The sequence below is a fragment of the Bos taurus genome, chromosome 10 (assembly GCF_002263795.3).
Source record: "Bos taurus isolate L1 Dominette 01449 registration number 42190680 breed Hereford chromosome 10, ARS-UCD2.0, whole genome shotgun sequence".
Taxonomy (NCBI): Eukaryota; Metazoa; Chordata; class Mammalia; order Artiodactyla; family Bovidae; genus Bos; species Bos taurus.
In genome coordinates this window covers 24,890,218-24,911,182 of record NC_037337.1, presented here as the reverse complement: position 1 = coordinate 24,911,182, position 20,965 = coordinate 24,890,218, and the positions used below count along the sequence as shown (strand labels likewise).

The 20,965-nt window shown below is 38.6% G+C and overlaps 1 gene segment (V, D, J or C); it reads left to right on the top strand.

Annotated features, from left to right (window-relative positions):
- The first annotated feature begins 12,076 nt into the window (after positions 1 to 12,076).
- LOC789029 (T-cell receptor alpha chain V region HPB-MLT-like) lies at positions 12,077 to 12,921 on the top strand. The segment is given in 2 exon segments: positions 12,077 to 12,215; positions 12,434 to 12,921. Coding segments are annotated over 2 exon segments (369 nt in total).
- The last annotated feature ends 8,044 nt before the right edge of the window (positions 12,922 to 20,965 follow it).

Below are 20,965 nucleotides of genomic sequence, written 5' to 3'. Positions count from 1 at the left end.
CCTCTGAGCTTCTGTACCTCACAGCTCACTGAGGTATACATTTGAACAGGCTCAGCACCAGGTGCAGTGATTGTCAAGGACACATTTCTTCCTGATAGTCACTAGAACTTGCTTACATTGGGATCCTTTGAATCTCAGATTTCCCTGTAATAAAGACTCAGCACCCTCTGACATTCCTTCCAACTTCTCAGGGGAGATCTTCCACCAAATGGATCTTAACTTCCATTCTGCATAGCCATGTTTTCCACTACCCTTCTCATGTTAGGAATGCTCTTCATAGGGAATCAGTAACATCATATTCCATGCTCCTGTGTCTATAGAACAAACAGAGTTCTGATTGAAATCTGAATAGAGACACTGTCTCATTATAGGCAGATCTGTCCTGGTCTCACTGATTCAGCATTGATGCTGCAGGAAGAACTGGAGCCAGTTAATGACCTGCCTGACAGCCACATCACTGGCTCTAAACGGCCCCCTGAAGTGGAGGTGCAACTATACCTACCTCTAGTGAACTTCCCTATCTCTTCCTGTATGTCTAGACAATATAGAGTATGAAGGTAAAAAGGCTTTCTTTATATAGCGGTGGCCTATAACAGGCATTCTAGGTTAAACATGTTGCTTTGGCAAAGTTCAAAGTGACCCACTCAGGTTGCTCCTCTCCTCTTTTCTGTCTTCTAATTTAATTTCTCTAATACCCACTGTGTGCACAATAATAATGATTGATTCTTGATCAACTATATTTTATACACTATTTCTCACAATTCCTTTAGTAAACATTTGCAATAATCTTAAACTGCCCATCTGATCCCCACGCCTACAGATCACTTCAATTTTACCTGAGTGAAAATAAACAGGTTCTCATTTTCCACCCTTTTTACCTTGAAATCCACATACACAGAAACATTATTATTCATAGAGTCTGAGAAAAAGCACAGAGTTGATTTTCATATGTTTTAAAATACTTCTTTTAAAATAACCTACTAGAGGTAAAAAGCAGAATACAAATATTAATAACCAACATTTAGAATCTATTTAGTATAAAATAGATAATTAATTGGAAGCTGCAATATAAACACCCATACTGGTGCTCTATGAGGAAATAGATCATTGGAAGAGGCTCAAGAGGGAGGGATACATACACAATATTGACTGATTCGTGTTGTTGTAAGGCAGAAATGGGCACAACAATGTAAAGCTATTATCCTCTAATTTAAAAAATGATAAAATAAAATGTATTTAAACCTCAAATTTTATTTAAAATATATATTTAAATTATATGTTTTTAAATTAATTAATTTATTTTAATTGGAGGGTAATTATTTTATAATATTGTAGTGGTTTTTGCCATACTTTGACATAAATCAGTTTTAACAATAGTAAAAATAAAGCTATTAGTTTTAATAAAAATAAAAATATTTACAATTCTACTTTCAGTGCTCATCAAGAGACAAAAAATAATAAGACTCTTTATGTAGGTTCAGTCTAAAATACATATGTATAATTTAAAAGTAAAGCTGTTTAATACTGCAAAATGTTCCAGCCAAGACAGCTATGAATGCTGTGTTGATTCTTGAGCACCCTTCAGAAGCAACAGGTGAGTGCATAAGAGATGCCAAAGGAAAAAAAAAAAAAGGATCCTGAGAACTCCTGGGAAATAATATTTCATTTTGCAAGAATCTCCAGCATCCATGCCAGCCAGATAATTAAATTTTTGTTTTCTCTTCCCTATAATCCTTCACAAATTCCAAATCATGTCAGCCTTTTTTACAAAGTTCTTAGAAAATGCCCCTCAAGTCCTAAACTATTGACCTTTCTATTTGCCACTCTTCTCCACTCCTCTCCAGTTCTTTCTGAACTGGTTAAGATGGGAGATCGAGGCTTCCTGTCACAAAGTGAGTGCATGAGCAGGATTTGTTGGGTGAGCTGATTGGTTGCAGGATCAGGAACATTTGCACAAGGATTTTTGACCCTCACCCCCTTAGGGTTTAGTTAAGTATCTTATAGTGAAAATGTCTCAACAAGAAGAGGAAGCATCACGAAGGGGCTAGCAGGCACTGTGCTGGGGCTTTGTTTGCCCAGGTTTCCTGTGAGTTGGGGCTGCCTCACAGAGGAATCTGAAGGATTGAGCAGCTGCTGTATTGTTAAGGGAAAGAGAGAAGCTGACAAGTCCTGCAGACTTTCTATCCTATTCACCATCTATGGGGATTGAGGGGGACACTTTCAGGGTTTAGTAAGAGTTAAGTGACCCTCGCCTGTGACAGTTTCTCTTTTCTCACTAGGTGTGCAAGGGGTGGATGTGGAGCAGAGTCCCCCAGCCCTGAGTCTCCAGGAGGGAGCCAACTCCACGCTTTGGAGTAATTTTCCCACTTTCCCACAGAGCGTGAATTGGTATCTTAAGAACCCTGGGGGCCACCTCATCAACCTGGTTTATATTCCTTCAGGGACAAAACACGATAGAAGATTAAAGGGCACCAGTCACATCATGAGGCCACCACAGGGCATTTGCAGTACTTAGTATTTCTTACCTACGTTGGTATAGTTACAACCACAAACACTTTTCAGCCCTACAGATTTAGGATTTGGTCTTTTCCCTTCTCAATCTGTATCTCCTTCTGCACTAGAATCTCTAACTTGTAACTAAAAGAATGGCTGATAAGAAAGAATTAAAATAAATATTTCCCACCCAAAATACTAAACATTGAAAGCAACTAAAAGAAGGGAGAAATCTCTCCAGTAAATATATTATCCAGCTTGGTTGGGTGTCTCAAGAATGTTCAGGTATGTCTCACCATGATGTGTCCCAACAGGCAACTGCAAGCACTGGTATCCCATCCTACGAGTGCAGCAATGTGAACAGAAAATATTTGCTCAATATTTAGTATGAACTTGATCACTTACAAAATATTTCTTATAGTTCTGGAGGCAAGAAATATAAAATCTGTTTTTCTGTCTACAGTCAAGGTCTTGGAAGGGTTGATTCCTTCCAGATTCTCTGAGGAAAAATCTGTTTCCTTTCATTTTGTAGCTTTTGGAAGCCACTTGGATTCCATGGCTCAAGACCCCTTCTTGAATCACTCCAACATCTTACTTCTACTACCATGGCTTCCTCATCTCCTGGAATCAAATATCTTTCTGACTCTGTCCTATAAGGTATAAAAATTTAACGCACAAAAATCTCAATTAAATAGAGCTGGCAGAAGAGAGGGAGCTCTCCCGACCTGTGGACATCACAGAGGGCAAAGGGAAGATGAAAGAAGCCCCTTATTCCCTGGTCAGGACGCAGTCAATAGAAAGTTAAGGGCATTCTGTTTCCTATCACCCTCCCAATTTCCATGTCTTCTCTATAAAAGCACTTCCTTTCCTTCTCCAGTGGGGACTTGCATGTGGCTCCTCATGGCTGCTGATCCAGAACTGCAGTCCTTTGGTGATCTCCAATAAACTCATCTTTTGTGGGGAAATACCTGGCAGTCTGCCATTTGTTCCTGTGATTCTGTTTTTGTTCTATTTGTCCCTTTGTTTTGCTTTGCTTTTATATATCATATATAAGTAAAAACACACAGTATTTGTCTTTCTTTGTCTGACTTATTTCACTAAATATCATACACTCTGTATCTATCCATGTTATTCCATTTGGCATGATTACATTCTTTTTTATATGTGATTAATGTTCTATTGTGGGGTATGTGTGTGTGTGTGTGTGTGTGTAGATAGATAGATGAAAGATCAGTATTTTCTCTATCCATTCATCTATGAATGAACACTTAGCTTGGTTCTGGATCTTGGTTATTGTAAATAATGCTGCTATAAACATTTGGGTGCAGATACAATTTGGAAGAGTTTTTGTTTTCTTTGGATAAATACCCAGGAGTGGAATTGTTGGGTTATATGGTAGTTATATTTTTAGTGTTTTGAGAGGAATATCTGTAATGTTTTGCATAGTAGCTGCAGCAATTTCCAACCCAGCAACAATGTACTAGGGTTTCCTCTCCTCTGCATCCTCACCACATTTGTTTTTTTTTTTTTTTTTTGATGATAGCCATACTGATAGATGTGAGGTGACACCTCATATTGACATAGATTTGCTCTTTTTCTGAATATTAGAGACTTTGGGCATTTTTCGTGTACCTCTTGGCTATCTCTTTGGAAAAATGGCTACTCAGGTCCTATGCCCATTCTTCATTCAGACTGTGTTTTTGATATTGAGGTACGTGATGTCTTTATGTATTTGGATATTAACCCCTTATTGCAAATATCTACTACCATTCAGTAGTTTGCCTTTTATTTTTGTTGATGGTTTCTTTGCTGTGCATTAGATTTTAGTTTGATTAGGTCTCATTTATTTATTTTTGCTTTTGTTGCCCTTGCCTTTGAGACAGAAAAAAAATATTACAAAAAGAAACATTAATGAACATACTGTCCTTATGAGTTTTAAGGTTTCAGGTCTTACATGTCAGTCTTTAATCCATTTTGAGTGTATATTTGTATATGTTGTGAGAAAATGCTCTACTTTTGGTCTTTTCCTTGTAGGTGTTCAGTATGGTCAACACCACTTACTGAAGAAACTTGTCTTTTCCCCTTTTTAAGAAGCTGTATAGTCATTCAGAGTAATATCTCTTTATGGCCACAGAGGGGCAACACTGCTTCAGAGACGTTTAACTTTTGTCCCACATACACAGATTCTTCAAGGAGCCAGAAAGACTCCTTTAAATATCTATCAAATTTTTATCTCCAAGTTTGCTTCAATTTACATCCACCATTCTTGTATGTATGTAGCTATCCATCCATCTACCTAAATAGTATCTGTGTATATTTTAGTTTAACAATTTGAAAAATATGGCATTGAAAATTAATATTTCTTTAAACAATATGTTTTGTCCTCTGAGATTAAGGCCACATTAGTTTCTCTAATATAAATTTATAATGTTTCCACCCAGATACATCCCAAACTCCAATCAAACTGAGTTAATCAGTGCCAGAATTCCCTTACCCCATTCTTTACTAAGAAATCTAGTGGTGGTGTAAGTTCCAGTTCAAGCAGATCCTCCATCAGAACTACTCTCTGACTGAACCCAGAAGTGAGTCCATTATCATTTTCTTGGATGCATCATATAGAAACACATTTCTATTTAGTAGCTTTTATCTGAATGTACTTGAGTATTGGGAGTGGGTAGGCTGAAGATTGCTACTTCTGTCTCTTTCTTGAATGAGACCCAAGTACGACCATTTAGTAGGCACGAGTAAATATATATTGAAGACATGCATGAATGAGTGAATAAATGAAAGAGAAAACACACTAATAATTCAACAAACAATAAAAAATCCCCTAAGAGAGCTGGAGTAGATGGGATTAGATTGAGGAGTGGGAATGGTTATTATGCCTTCTGTTGAACTGTGATGTTTTTCTTTGACAGTGTCTAAGATACGACACCACCCTTATGGCAGAAAGTGAAGAGGAACTAAAAAGCCTCTTGATTAAAGTGAAAGTGGAGAGTGAAAAAGTTGGCTTAAACCTCAACATTCAGAAAACGAAGATCATGGCATCCGGTCCCATCACTTCATGGGAAATAGATGGGGAAACAGTGGAAACAATGACAGACTGTTTTTTTGGGGGCTCTAAAATCACTGCAGATGGTGACTGCAGCCATGAAGTTAAATGATGCTTACTCCTTGGAAGGAAAGTTATGACCAACCTAGATAGCATATTGAAAAGCAGAGACATTACTTTGCCAACAAAGGTCCGTCTAGTCAAGGCTATGTTTTTTCCAGTGGTCATGTATGGATGTGATAGTTGGACTGTGAAGAAGGCTGAGTGCCAAAGAATTGATGCTTTTGAACTGTGGTGTTGGAGAAGACTCTTGAGAGTCCCTTGGACTGCAAGGAGACCCAACCAGTTCATTCTGAAGGAGATCAGCCCTGGGATTTCTTTGGAAGGAATGATGCTAAAGCTGCAACTCCAGTATTTTGGCCACCTCAGGCAAAGAGTTGACTCATTGGAAAAGACTCTGATGCTGGGAGGGATTGGGGGCAAGAGGAGAAGGGGACGACAGAGGATGAGATGGATGGATGGCATCACTGACTCAAGGGACGTGAGTCTGAGTGAACTCCGGGAGTTGGTGATAGACAGGGAAGCCTGGTGTGCTGCGATTCATGGGATCGCAAAGAGTCAGACACGACTGAGTGATTGAACTGAACTGAACTGAGATGATATCAAATACAGAGACCACAAACTCTTCTTTGTGCTTAAGAAAAATGAGCTCCTTAATTTCTGTCTCTATCCCCTGATGTGTTGTCATCAAAACCCACATTGACTCTTCACATTTTTGTACTTTGCCTGTGAGGATAAGGTGTAATTCAGGATAAGAACTTCCAAAAACGTTTCATTACTGAAAGATCATGGTCCCATATATTCTGCATTCTGCAGAATTTTCCTAGCCAATCTTATCCATTTGGAGATAAAATAGCCTTCAGAACAGATTATTCTGTGCTTCTCAGTTTATTTTCTCCATGCATATTCTTGGAAACATTTTATTTGCCTGATTTATATTTTAGAAGAAATATAAATTGAAATTGATCTAATTATATTTAATTAATTCTTAGGATCATGTAAAGTGTGGAAACATTGAACGATCATGTTAAAATTTAAGTGCCATCACGGCAAAAGGACTATGTATCTTTATGTTCTGCTCCATAAGCTTTGCTTGAATGATACATTATGCCCTTGTGTATTCGAAATAGACTTTAGTTAGAATTTGTAATAAAAAAGAAATACCCTGTAATGCTAATCTAGTGATTTCGTGGGAGGCCTTCTCTTTCCCATTGTAAACTAATCCTATTCCTATTAAAACATCAAACTCTCCTGATATATGATTTTTAACCTTCTAGGAGGTGTGAGGAAAAGGAAGAAGGGGACAGAGAGAAATTCTAACCTGCTCTTTATGCTTTTAAAGGGGGCATTTCTGATTCCCAATGAATTTAATTTTCAGTGATTCTAAATTAGCACCAAATGAGAAGTAGTACTTTTGAGAGCGATGGGTTTAAGGAAAGCACTTATGAAAGGGTGGGACCTACTAAAAGAATAAAATAAGTGTTAGTTTAAAGTCAGATTTCTAGCTAAGTGAGAAGAGGAACTTGAGTTGTCACTGATCACTGGTGCCAGAAACAATGGACAAGATACTGGGAGCATCATTTTCACTTCTGTGACTTCAACTAAGCTGTGAGTTGTGGAGGAGAAAATCTAGGATATTTCATTAATTAGGGGGACTTGGAAAATTGGGTTGCAAACAAGTTCATGCAGATATTCTTAAAAAATAAATATATTTTATGGAATTCACGGCTTTTATTTGTTTAAACAGGAGTGAATGGACAACAAAAGGAAAAAAGTGACCAAGAGCAGGTGAAACAGAGCCCTTGATCTTTGAGAGTCCAGGAAAGAGAGATTTCCATTCTGAACTGTAGTTGTGAGAAGAGTGCAATTAACTGCTTCCTGTGGTACCAGCAATACCCTGGTAAAGCCCCTGCATTCTTGGGAGACATACACTCAGTTGTGAATGAAATGGAAGAGGGAAGATTCATGATTTCCCTCAATAAGAGTGCCCAACAGCTCTCACTGCACATCGCAACTTCCCAGTCTGGAGACTCAGCCACCTACTTCTGTGCAGCAAGAGCACAGTGCTCCCCAGGCACCTGCAGCCTGTACCCAAATCTGCAGCCGAGGCTCCAGACACACCCTGCTGTGCAGATGAAACACACACACACACACACACACACACACACAATTTGTTTCTCCATAAAAAGTCTTAATATATTTAGGAAAACTGACATTATATAGAATTTATTTATTGACCAAAATGGAAATGATATGGAAAATTAAGTGCAAAGAGACATCTCTAGAAACTCCCAAATAGTTCGTATATATTTAAAACCTATAACTTTAAAACAACCTAGGTTAAAGAAACAATTACAATGGACACTAGAAGATATTTTGAAAGTAGATGTTGTGAGAGCACATTAAATATGTATGAGATGCAGCTAAAATAACACATAGAAGGAAATTTATCTTTTTAAATACTTATATCACTAAAGAAAAAAGATTGATAAACTACTATCAAGGCTTTCAAGAAAAGATGATAGGAAAGCAAATTAAACCCAACATAAACTGAAAGAAGTAAAAAATAAAATGTTTAATTGGTGAAATACAAAGAAATCTAAGGAGATAACCATGAAATACAAAGTTAATTTTGTTAAAATAATTAATAAACTTGATATATTCCTAGGTAGAATTATCAAAGGAAAAAAGAAAAAATACAAATTATAAATATAAGAAATAAAAAAGAGAACTATTCTGCAGGCTCTCTTACATAAGGGAATGAAAGTGTATCATTAACAAGTTTATGCTACTGAGCCATTGTATAGAAGTGGATCCACAAAGGTCAGGAAAGCTTATTTTTTGACAAAATGCAAAGACAATTCAATAGAGTAGCAAAGTGTTTTTTTTAAATTAATTAATTTATTTTAATTGGAGGCTAATTACTTTACAATATTGTGGTGGTTTTTGCCATACATTGACATGAATCAGCCATGGGTGTACATGTGTCCCTCATCCTGAACCCCCATCCCACTTCCCCCCCATCTCATCCCTCTGGGTTGTCCCAGTGCACTGGCTTTGAGTGCCCTGTTTCACGCGTTGAACTTGGACTGGTCATCCATTTCATATATGGTAATATACATGTTTCAATGCTATTCTTTCAGACCATCCCTCCCTCGCTTTCTCCACAGAGTCCAAAAGTCTGTTCTTTATATCTGTGTCTCTTTTGCTGTCTCACATATAGGGTCATTGTTGCCATCTTTCTAAATTCCATATATATGCCTTAATATACTGTACTGGTGTTTTTCTTTATGACTTACTTCACTCTGTATAATAGGCTCCAGTTTCATCCACCTCATTAGAACTGATTCAAATGTGTTCTTTTTAATGGATGAGAAATACTCCATTGTGTATATGTATCACAACTTTCTTAGCCATTCATCTGCCAATGGACATCTAGGTTGCTTCTGTGTCCTAGCTATTGTAAACAGTGCTGTGATGAACATCGGGGTACACGTGTCTCTTTCAATTCTAGAGCGGTAACATAGTTTTATGAGCAAATGAGATTAGGACAATTAGATATTCTTGGGAAACAATTGAAACTTGACCTAAATTTCACAATTTATACAAAAATTTGAGTACAGTCTCAAAATGAACCATACATCCAGGTATAAAATGTAACATTACAAATCTTTTAGGAAAAACATAAGAAAATATCTTCATGACCTACGTCTGGACAAAAAGACTTTTGACATGACACCAAAAGCACAATCCACTAAAAAAAAAACAGATTTCATCAAAATTAAAAATGTTTAGAGAAGGAAAAAGATAAACCACAGAATGGCAGGAAATATTTGTAAATAGATTTTCATCAAAAGACTGTATTCTGAATACAATGAACTCTCTGAACTCAGCAGGAAGAAAGCAAACAATCCAGATGAAACCTGGACAAAAGATTCACACTGACCCTTTACCAAAAAGCTATCTAGTAATGAAATAAGAATATAAAGAGATGATTAGCATTATTAGTAATTAGGGAAATGCAAATTAAGCCACAAAGTGATAACACTTCTCATTTCTCACAGGCTAAAATTAAAAATGCTAACAATGCCAAGTTCTGGCAAAACTGCAGAGAAATTGGATCACTTACATTGCTGGTGGGTGAATGGTCCAGCCATTCTGGAAAAATGTTCAGCAGTTTCACCTAAACTTAAATATTCACTTGCCTTACAGCTCAGCAATCACACTCCTGGGTATTAATGCTTGAAAAATGAAGAACTTATATTCATTCAAAATCTGTACTTGAATATTCATAGCAGCTCTGTTTCTGATGATCAAAAACTGGAAACCAGCCAGATGTTCTTCAATGGGTGAATAGACAAATAAATTCACTGTAATACATCTGTACAATGACATAATATTTATAGATTTTTCTGAACTTGCGATAGAATTGTGTCTCAATAAACCATTTTCAGTTGAGAGGATCATAAATGGAAAATGCATTTAATATACCTAACCCACTGAATTGAACCCAGTCTACCTTAAAGGTGCTCAAAACTGACATTAACCTACAGCTGGGTGAAATCATCTAACACAAAGTCTATTTTATATTAAAGTGTTGAAAATCTCATATAATTTATTGAGTACTGTACTGAAAGTGGGGCTTCCAAGGTGGCTTTAATGGATAAAGAATCTGCCTGCTAAAGCAGAGACATAAGAGATGCAGGTTAGATGCCTGGATCAGGAAGATCCCCTGGAGGAGGGCACAGCACCACACTCCAGTATTCTTGCCTGGAGAATCCCATGGACAGAGGAGCCTGGTGGGCTACAGTCCATACAATCTCAAAGAGTCAGACACAACGGCAGGAACTTAACACACACACACTAAAAGTAAAAAACAGAATGATTGTATGAGTACAGAGTGAATGTAAGTGTGTCAGTTGTTTACTCTCATGATCTCAGGGCTGGCCAGGAGCTCAGCTCACTGCTGCTGCCCAGAACCACCAGGGAATATTATACCACATGTTACTAGCATGGGAAAATATCATATTTAAAAATTCAAAGTACGGTTTCTACTTTATCCTGAAAGTTCATCACTGTCTTGCCACTGTAAGGTAAAGAAATCCAAAATCAGAACAACATAAGATGGTAACAGTCTGTAGTGATTAAAAGAAGCAGACTACTGATACATGCAAAAGCCCAGACAGGGCTTCCTTGGTGGCTCAGTGGTAAACAATCCACCTGCCAAGCAGGAGACTTGGGTTTGATCTCTGGGTCAAGAAGATCCCCTGGAGAAGGAAAAGGCAACTCACTCCAGTATTCATGCCTGGAAAATTCCATAGACAGAGGACCCTGGTGGGCTACAGTATATGGGGTCACAAAAGAGTCAGACAGGACTTAGAGACTAAATAACAATAGCCTAGATAGATCTCAGGGTGTTATGCTGAATGAAAAAGTAGTCAATCTCAGAGGTCACATGGTATATGATTACACTTATTGGATTATTATGATGCTTACATAGTGTGATTTTGCTTAAACAACATTCTCAAAGGCACAAAATATAAAGATGAAAAGGAGATGAGTAGTTAGCAGGGTTACAAAGAGTTGCAGGGATGGGGAGGGTATTCAAGGAGGATTTCTTTAGAGATATGAAACAATTTTGTGTCATGATTTCAGTGGTGATATGAACTGAACGGACTGAACTGACAAGAATTTATACATGTGATAAAATTTCTTACAGCGATGTATGAAAACCTAAGAGTGTATATCAAAATTGATATATAAGGTTATGATATTTTGCTAAAATTGTATTAATATCAATGAAATGATACGAAAATAAATATCAGATTTTCATATGAAAATGAAATAAATATCAGATTTCAAAAGAATAATGTTTTATTCTGGTTATAATTTCATTTAAACATAAAGCACTGAATAGGCTCTGAAATTCACATAGGCTGATTTTCTAAAATCATTTCATGTTGCAGTAATTTTATTTATTGACAAATCTAAGTAGAGCCCCGGAACTCAGTGAAAAAAAAACAAAAGAGATACATTAATTATTTTGGATAAGATTGCTTTTCTCCCAGAAGGCCTAAGATCTGTAAATGCTTTAAAACAGTCAGTAGATTCTGGATGGGGAAAAGTAAGTATAGGCTAGATGAATGACCAATCAGTAGATTTCAAGAAAGTTTTGTAGGCTATACAAAATTATATCTTAAACAGGATGGCAAATAATTTTACTAAATAATTACCAGTGTATGTCAACTTGTTTAATCTTTAGTTCCCCTCAATTCAAATCTTTAATATTAATTGCCTTTTTCAAGCCCTTTTTCAGGATCTGCCAAATTTAATGACCAGGGAAACATGAGTAGACAAAGTAAAGGTTTGTTGTGAGCCAAACTTTTTTCCATCTGAGCACAGACCGGCTGGTCTAGGAACATGACAAACGGCACTTCCTGTCTGGGGGAGGAGCCACACAGGAACCAGGTACTGTGTATATGTGCTGCCCGGCACTTAAAGACACTGAAATCTTAGCTTGAGGCAGAACTAAACACTTTTGAGCAGGGGAATCCATGCCTGATGCCGCTCTCCAGTCTGCTCTGGGTGTTCCTGACCTTCACCTTCTCTGGTAGGGATGCTTCCAAACATGGGTGCTCGTGTTCAGGGTGAAAGGACTGCACACAGGCACATGCTGATTCACAGGGACTTGGGGAGGAAAGGAGAATTGGGGGAAAGCAAGCGTCTTAGGATTTCAGTTAGGTTTGTAAATATTTGGGTCCAAAATAGGTCTAATTTCTACATTATTTTGTTCACTATTTCAGCTCTGTTTTCTTCTTTTTTCCACAGGATCTGGTGTGGCCCAGAGTGTTACTCAAGACCAGCCAGACATACTCAGTGAAGTGGGGAAGGCAGTCACCCTGAACTGTCGGTATGAAACAAGTTGGGACATGTTCCACTACTACATTTTTTGGTACACGCAGCTTCCCAGTGGACAGATGACTTATCTTATTCGTCAGTATTCAGATGCTGGGAATGCAAGGGACGGCCGTTACTCTGTAAACTTCCAGAAAGCTCAAAAGTCCATCAGCCTCACCATTTCAGCCTTAGAGCTGGAAGATTCTGCAATGTACTTCTGTGTTCTCAGAGCACCACAGTGCTTGAAGTAATAGGAAAGGCTGAACAAAAACCCCAGAACTAAATAAAAAAGAGACCCCCTGCTGCAGGACCCCAGCTAAAATGCACACCTGCAGACCCCAGACAAGAAATGGTAGTCCTGAGGTTGCTTCATCTGTAGTCTGGATCAGAGGATTTAATTATAAATAAAAGCTTCTTTGATGTCATTTGGAAACAGGTGTTCAGAGTGACTGTTGACTAATACATTCTCCTCTTGAATTCTTGACTTTAAGTCAATCATACAGAAGATGTGTAAAGTTGTCTAAAGCTGTAAAATTGCTCCATAATAATTTAAAGTGACAGTTCCACTAAAATACACTCACATCACAAATCTGGGTATAGGCTATCATGAATCATCATGAAAATCATTTCCTTAGTCCTTTCTTCTTAGACTTGTGTCACTTAAGGTATAATCAGAGAAGCAGAACCACTAGTGGTGTCTGTCAAATGAGAAATTAGTTATAAAAATTAGAATTCAGGCAATTGCTAGGTCTGGTAGAAGAGTGTATACAAAGCCGTTATCTTAGTATCTGGTGTTGAGACTGAATTTAGTGTTAGTTGGTTGGAGTAATATTTGTAGAAGAACATTGAATAGATGGATGAACTATGACTCACAGTGACATACTAGAACCATGAAGATAATGGAGCCCACAAAGACACACTAAAACCTATGTCTCACCTCCCTCCATTTCACAGTAGTAGGTGACCTTAGGAGAAGTAGGTGTCATTTGGCATCATGCTTACATACATACTTGTCCCAAGACAAAGAGAAGATGAGGAGGAGATTTGGTTGGAAGTGAAGGAGTTGTGAGTCAACAATAAAATGAGCTATCAAATCAGCAGTAACACGTGTGAGTAACCATAGTCCCTGGAGGCCCGCACCAAACCCCCAAACATAAAAACTATGGCTGCTTCATCACAACTATCTTCCAAATGTTAGACAAGTTCCTTTGGGGGCCAACCCTAAGTCAGAACAATATGGGAAGCACATTCTGGGAAAGATGTTTTCAAATAGTTAAGATAGGTCAAAGCTGCTACAGTATCCTCTTTGGTAACTTGTCATCCATCTGTACTCTTTTAACCACTTTTGAATAAGGATGATGTTGTTGTTGCTGTTCAGTCATTAAGTCGTGTCTGACTGTTGCCGGAGTCTAGCTCCAGCAGCCAGGGATTCAACTTGAAGGGAGGAACAGTGTCAGCAAGTAATGAGACAGCCTCTCAGTTTTCTTGGACTGCCTATTTATTTCAAGTTTAAGATTCTCTTTTATGCTTTTACAAAAACATTAGGTCAGAGGTTTGACATTTTCGGTTCCCCCTCACCCAGATTTATTATCTCCATAAATCATTGTTGCTCTTCAAACAGAGTTCTTGCTTCAGTGATTCTCTTGGAATCAGCTTTACCATCTATTATCTACTTCCTTTTATGTATCCTATAGTTAACTTGTGATTACATTGTAACTCATGCTATATTCCTCAGTTTATTTCTTATCTTTCTAAATCCTGTTTGCCCCTAACATCCTGAGCTCACTATCTCTTAAAAAGACTTCTAGCTATTAGTATCTTTAAAATTCCTAACCTCTATAAGCTATAGTAAAATCTGCTAACATTACAACATTTCTTAAATCTTTAACTTCTAACTATTTTAATTATTTATAAGCCCTAAATTCAGCAAACTCCTTTGCCATAAACATTTTCCTCACAAACAGGCTTCAGATAGCAGTCCCTCCCATGGCCTCAAGCTTCAGCCTATGTGCTCATCCTGGAACACTCTTTTGCAAAAGTCCTTGAACAAAAGTCAATGATTAACTTTATGAATTATTCTCTGAGCACAGCTGCAGAAGGCTTTGTGCCTTCTCATGCTCCTCTTAAGAACAATAAGCACCTTAATATTCCTTTTCAGCCAACTCAGCTGAAGAAAGGAAGAAACAAGTCAGAATTACAAGGTCTAACTCCTTCATCCAGGTCCATGCCTGGGGAATGAGGAGAGGGGGCTGGGGGCTGTGCCTCCATTTTGTCAGTAATGCCTAACGTGGCTTCCAACAGTTTGTGACTCCATGGACTGCAGCTCATCAGGCTCCTCCATCTTCCACTACTCCCAGAGTTTGCTGAAATTCAAGTCCATTGATTTGGTGGTAGCATTCAATCATCTCATCCTCTGCTGCCCTCTTCTTTTGCCTTCAATCTTTCCCAGCATCAGGCTTGGTCTTTTCCAATGAGTTGGCTCTTCTCAACGAGTGGCTAAAGTATTGGAGTTTCAGCTTCAGCATCAGTCCTTCCAATGAATATTCAGAGTTGATTTCCTTTGGGATTGACTACTTTGATCTCCTTGCAGTCCAAGGGACTCTCAAAAGTCTTCTCCAGCACCACACTTCTTGATATTATGATGCAGTAATTCCTCATTCAACCCAAAAATTTCTAACCATATCCTTCAAAGATTAGAGCAAGTTCATTTATCCATTTGTAGGTGATGTTACTTTATCTTCTAGTTAGTCACACTCTCCCGCTGAATCCTGTATCTTCACTACTGAGATAAAATAAGATATACGATTGAGTTATGTTAACATACCTTTCTTATGTTACTACATGCAGGAAAATGGGATAGGGGAGTTAAAATTGGTTAATATAATACATAAATATATTCATATCAAAATGAAAAACAAATTTTCATAAGTATTATTGTTCTCATTCTTGCAAATGACCACATGATTATACCTGGTATTTATAATGACCTCTTCCATTATCCATCCCATAACCTGTTTGCTCATAGCAAGCACTTCCACTCACTGCTATACTTGACTTTCTATAAAGCAATCTCCTTATTCAGGAGCAATGCTATGAGTAAAGCCATAAATTTGAATAAGAATTCTGCAAGTCAACCACTCTGGTTTTGGCAGATGTTTGCAAGGCATTATATTTTGGGAAACATCATTAAGAATGATTAAAAGACGTATGCTCTTTGGAAGAAGAGCTACAACAAAGCTAGACATCAGAGACATTACTTTACCTACAAAGGTCCATCTAGTCAAAGCTATGGTTTTTCCAGTAGTTGTGTATGTATGTGAAAGTTGGACCATAAAGCTAAGCGTTGAAGAATTGATGCTTTTGAATTGTGGTGTTGGAGAAGACCCTTGAGAGTCCTTTGGACCGCAAGGAGATCCAACCAGTCAATTCTAAAGGAAATCAGTCCTGAATATTCATTGGAAGGACTGATGTTGAAGCTGAAACTCCAATACTTGGCCACCTGATGCAAAGAACTGACTCATTGGAAAAGACTCTGATTTTGAGAAAGACTGAAGGCAGGAGAAGGGGAATACAGAGGCTAAGATGTTTGGATGGCATCACTGACTTGATGAACTTAAGTTTGAGCAAGCTCCAGGAGTTGGTGATGGACTGGGAAGCCTGGTGTGCTGCAGTCCTGGGGTCGCAAAGAGTAGTACATGACTGAGCGACTGAATTGAACTGGTAACTTCACATCAGAAGCAATAGAAACCACCAAGGTTAAAAAAAAAATTAAGAAGTTTAAAGACAACAAACTAAATATCCAAGCCAGTTTCTTGTGAACCTGAAAATATATTTTTTAATTGTGTTTGTTATAAATCTCTGCTAAGAGTTTTGAAAGTCAATGCACAAACTGTTAAAATGCATTTGCAATAAGTATTTCTGACTGCTACTGCTAAATAACTTCAGTTGTGTCCGACTCTCTCTGTGTGACCCCATAGATGGCAGCCCACTAGGCTCCTCTGTCCCTGGGATTCTCCAGGCAAAAACACTGGAGTGGGTTGCCATTTCCTTCTCCAATGCGTGAAAGTGAAAAGTGAAAGTGAAGTCGCTCAGTCGTGCCTGACTCTCAGCGACCACATGAACTGGAGCCTACCAGGCTCCTCCATCCATGGGATTTTCCAGGCAAGAGCACTGGAGTGGGGTGGCATTGCCTTCTCCGAGTATTTCTGAAAAAGGACTCAAATGCAGAGTATGTTAGAAGCTCTTTTAAATCATTAAGAAAACAGATAATAAAGAATGACAAAATCTTGGAGATCCAACTCAGAAATAAGATATCCAATAACTAATACATATATAAAGACCTTAATATTATTATTAATTAGGGAAATGAAAATAATACCTTATCTCAGTGTTCCATCTGGGTCCTTTCAGTACTCTGAGTGTATCAATGTGGCTAGGAGAATATGACTCCAGGAAATAGGGAGAAATAACGACTTTCTCCAGGAAACTAAGTGATTAAGTGAATTTTCTAGAAGCTTCCATCATTGAGCCAATGTGGAGAAAAGAACAAACAGTAACAAGTCACAGACCTGGACATTGAAGGAGAGGCAGGATTTCCTGGAAAAAAAGAAAGTTGATATATTTACTGAGCTTTACTCAATGTCAGGCACTGTAGTTTGCGTTTCAGATTCATTATCTAATTCAAATATCAAAACCCTAAGAGATAGGTTTTATTGTTTCCTTAGAGAAAAAATACTTTGGGAATGAGCCCTATCTTTCCTAATTGTGAAAAGCTTCTCTACCTTTTATTATCGGCCAGTGTGTTGCATTTTAGAGGGCTGCTTAGAAGCAAGGTCTGGACTATGGAGAAGCACTTGGCTCCAGAACTGGGTGGTTGGATGTCTCAGTGGTGGTGACATTACTAGTTTAAACTGGACGCTAAAGGAAACTAAGAAAGAAAATGCCAAAACATAGATTCAACTGTCCCAGGATCAGTAAATGAGGAAAGCATCCACTAACTAGTTAACAGTGCCAGATGCTTTAATAAGTTTCTTAAGTAATAGTGTACTGGAAAAAACAAGGGCTACAATGAGATTTCATTCCTTAAACACCCCAAGCTTGTTTCCCAATCAAGACCAGTGCCCCTTGTTTTTCCCTCTTGACTGTGATGCTTTGCTGTTGTTTAGTCACTAAGTCGTGTCTGACTCATCCTCTGTCCGTGGGGTTTCCCAGGCAAGAATACTGGAGTGGGTAGCCATTTCCTTCTCTATGGGATCTTCCAGACCCAGGGATTGAATCCACTGGAAGGTGGATTCCTTACCACTGAGCCAGTGATGCTATCCCCCAAATATAAACATGATGCACCTCTGAATTCCTTCATGTTTCAACTCAAATGTCACCCCTTTGTGAATCCTTTGTTGAAATCTGTTTTTCCTTCCTGAGAATCAGACTTCTAGCACACTGCATGCAGCAAGAATGGAAGCTGATATACTGCCACCTGGTGTCCTGCTCAAACATTTTGTGAGGCTTCTCTGGCTTCCCTGCTCCCCTCCAGTGATCATGGATTAAATTGTGGGGAAGCCTAATCCCAATAGGAGCTGCCAAAGTTGAACCACTCAGTAAACTTCCCAGTGCAGAAATCAAGAGGGAGAGGATTCAGGAAAACTGGCTGTTTGTTTTTGTTTTTTGCTTTTGTCAGACAGATGTGAAAATGATTGATTCCAAATGAAAAATAAACACAGGAGATGACTATGGTTGCATGAATAGAAAGTTTGGAATTGTTGCATAAGATGGGATATTTTAATCTATTAAGTCAAATTGCATTTACTGCTTGTCCTTTCTTGTAGTGTAGAAATATCCTGAGAAGTGGGAGCAAAAGTCAATTACAAAAATACTAATAGACTGAGTAGCAAACACAGCTTGGTATACTCTTTCTATGTTATATTATGCTACCCATTGTCTCAATGTAATAGTTTATATTTAAGGTGGTTAATATCAGTTAATGGGAACTGATTTCCCATTAACAGTAAGAAACATGATAGACCGCTGATACTTATGATAATACATGAAATCTTCTGTGTAAACTGCTAAACAAACCTCAGAAAATATTGAGCTTTATCTTGTAGGTAGACTTGTCTGGAATTCCAGACCTTGGCTTCCCATCCACCAAGGTTTTGTGCATTACCACAGCTGGTTGAGAGCCTGTGACAGAGAAAGTGCTGCACTAGGTGATTTGCATGTGTGTTCGCAATTCTTACTGGAACCCCTCAAGATTGGGTCCACCCTACTTTAGGAAGACAGTGGAGCAAAGTGCTTAAGACCAAAGACTTAGATTGTGTTTCTAGATCCAGCATTCACTAGTTGTGTGACCTTGGGATTGTGACAAGAATTTTTATGCTTCAATTTCCTCATCTCTGCACTGTGGTTATTGGTAGAATTTATTATTCAGGGTTCTTATAAGAAGTGAATGGAATAATGAATGCCAATGCTGAGCCCAGTGTCCAGCAGAAAAATACTGGCTACTTACAGATATAAAATTGAACATGAGAGAGGTTCAGCGCCCAGCCTGCTGTTGCAGAGTAAGTGTCAGAGTGGAGCCCTCCCTCCATACCCTACTTAGGGCTGATGCCTTTCCTCATCCCAAGAGTCACTCTCTATCTTAACACAGTTTTGTAATGTCTTCAAAGTACTTATCACTACTTAAAATTGTCTAATTTTTTAAGAAACAAAGCTGTTCAATTTTTTCTCATTCTACTGCACTGTAGGCCTTTTATTATTATTTTTTAATTGCTCTTCGGTGTTGCATCCTGCATTCCTGAACAATACATAGCACACACAGGAGATTATCTATCTATCCATAAGTAATTGAGCAGGACCTTATGGGGCCTTCCTGGAACAGACCACTCCATCTGCCCCTGCAATGTCCTCTCTCTGCCTCTTATGTGTAGAAAAACTTAGGCTCCTAGACCTTCCCCAAGTTCCAAAGTATAAATTTAATCAGAGAAGTGAGAAAATGCAGAAAGAAAGGAAAACAATCAAGCAAGATAAAACAATAATACTTTCAATCAGTTCAGTCGTGTCTGCAGCACGCCAGGCTTCCTGCCCATCACCAACTCCCAGAGCTTGCTCAAACTCATGTCCATTGAGTCGGGGATGCCATGCAGCCATCTCATCCTCTGTCATCCCTTTCTCCTCCTGTCTTCAATCTTTTCCAACATCAGGGTTTTTCCCAATGAGTCAGTTCTTCATATAGGGGGCCAAAGTATTACAGCTTCAACTTCAGCATCAGTCCTTCCAATGAATATGCAGGACTGATTTCCTTTAAGATTGACTGGTTTTATCTCCTTGCTGTCCAACGGACTCTCAAGAGTCTTCTCCAATGCTATGCTATGCTAAGTCACTTCAGTCGTGTCTGACTCTGTGTGACCCCGTAGACGGTAGCCTACCAGGCTTCCCCGTCCCTGGATTCTCCAGGCAAGAACACTGGAGTGGGTTGCCATTTCCTTCTCCAATGCATGAAAGTGAAAAGTGAAAGTGAAGTCGCTCAGTTGTGTCCGACTCTTAGTGACCCCATGGACTGCAGCCTACCAGGCTCCTCCGTCCATGGGATTTTCCAGGCAAGAGTACTGGAGTGGGGTGCCATTGCCTTCTCTATCTTCTCCAATAGTTTAGCCATTAAACTTATTCAAGGACCTTCAGAAACCCCTCAAGGACTGTGTGTAACATTTTGAGCCAAGTCCTTCAAGCTGTTTTGCAGAATCTGAAACCCCTACCAAGTGGAAGAAGTTAACTGTATGTGATCACAAACACTAGACCTCAGACTGTGTGTGTTAGTTGCTCAATTGTGTCAGACTGCTTTCAACCCCATGAACTGTAGTCACCAGGCTCCTCTGTCCATGCAATTCTCCAGGCAAGAATACTGGAGTGGGTTGCCATTTCTTCTCCCAGAGATCTTCCTGACCCAGGTATCAAACCCAGGTCTCCCGCATTGCAGGTTGATGCTTTACCATTTCAGCTACTAACGAAGCCCAAGTACTCAGACTGGTTGGAAACAAAAGGTTGATTGTGTTGACTCCTGATTACCTCACCACCAATGAATCAGAAGAATGTCCACAAGCTGATCACACACCCCACAACTCCCTTCCCTCATCTGATCTTTAAAAACATTTTCCTCGAAGCCATCTGGGAATTCCAGACTTTGAGTCCTGGATGCATGGGCTACTTTCTTGGTGCCCTGTGATTAACACTGCATTTTACTTCTCTTCATGACCCAGTGATCAAATTCATGTCTCCTGCATTGCAGGTGGATTCTTTCCCACTGAGCCATCTGGGAAGCCATTGTATGTGAGTATGTGTTTGTGTGTGTATGTGTGTATAGTGCAAAAGATAAAAGCATTTCTAAGAGTTCACAGTATCCAAACTCTAACATAAAATATTAAATAGGACTCATTTTAATTTATCTCTATTTGTCAACATTTCTACCTT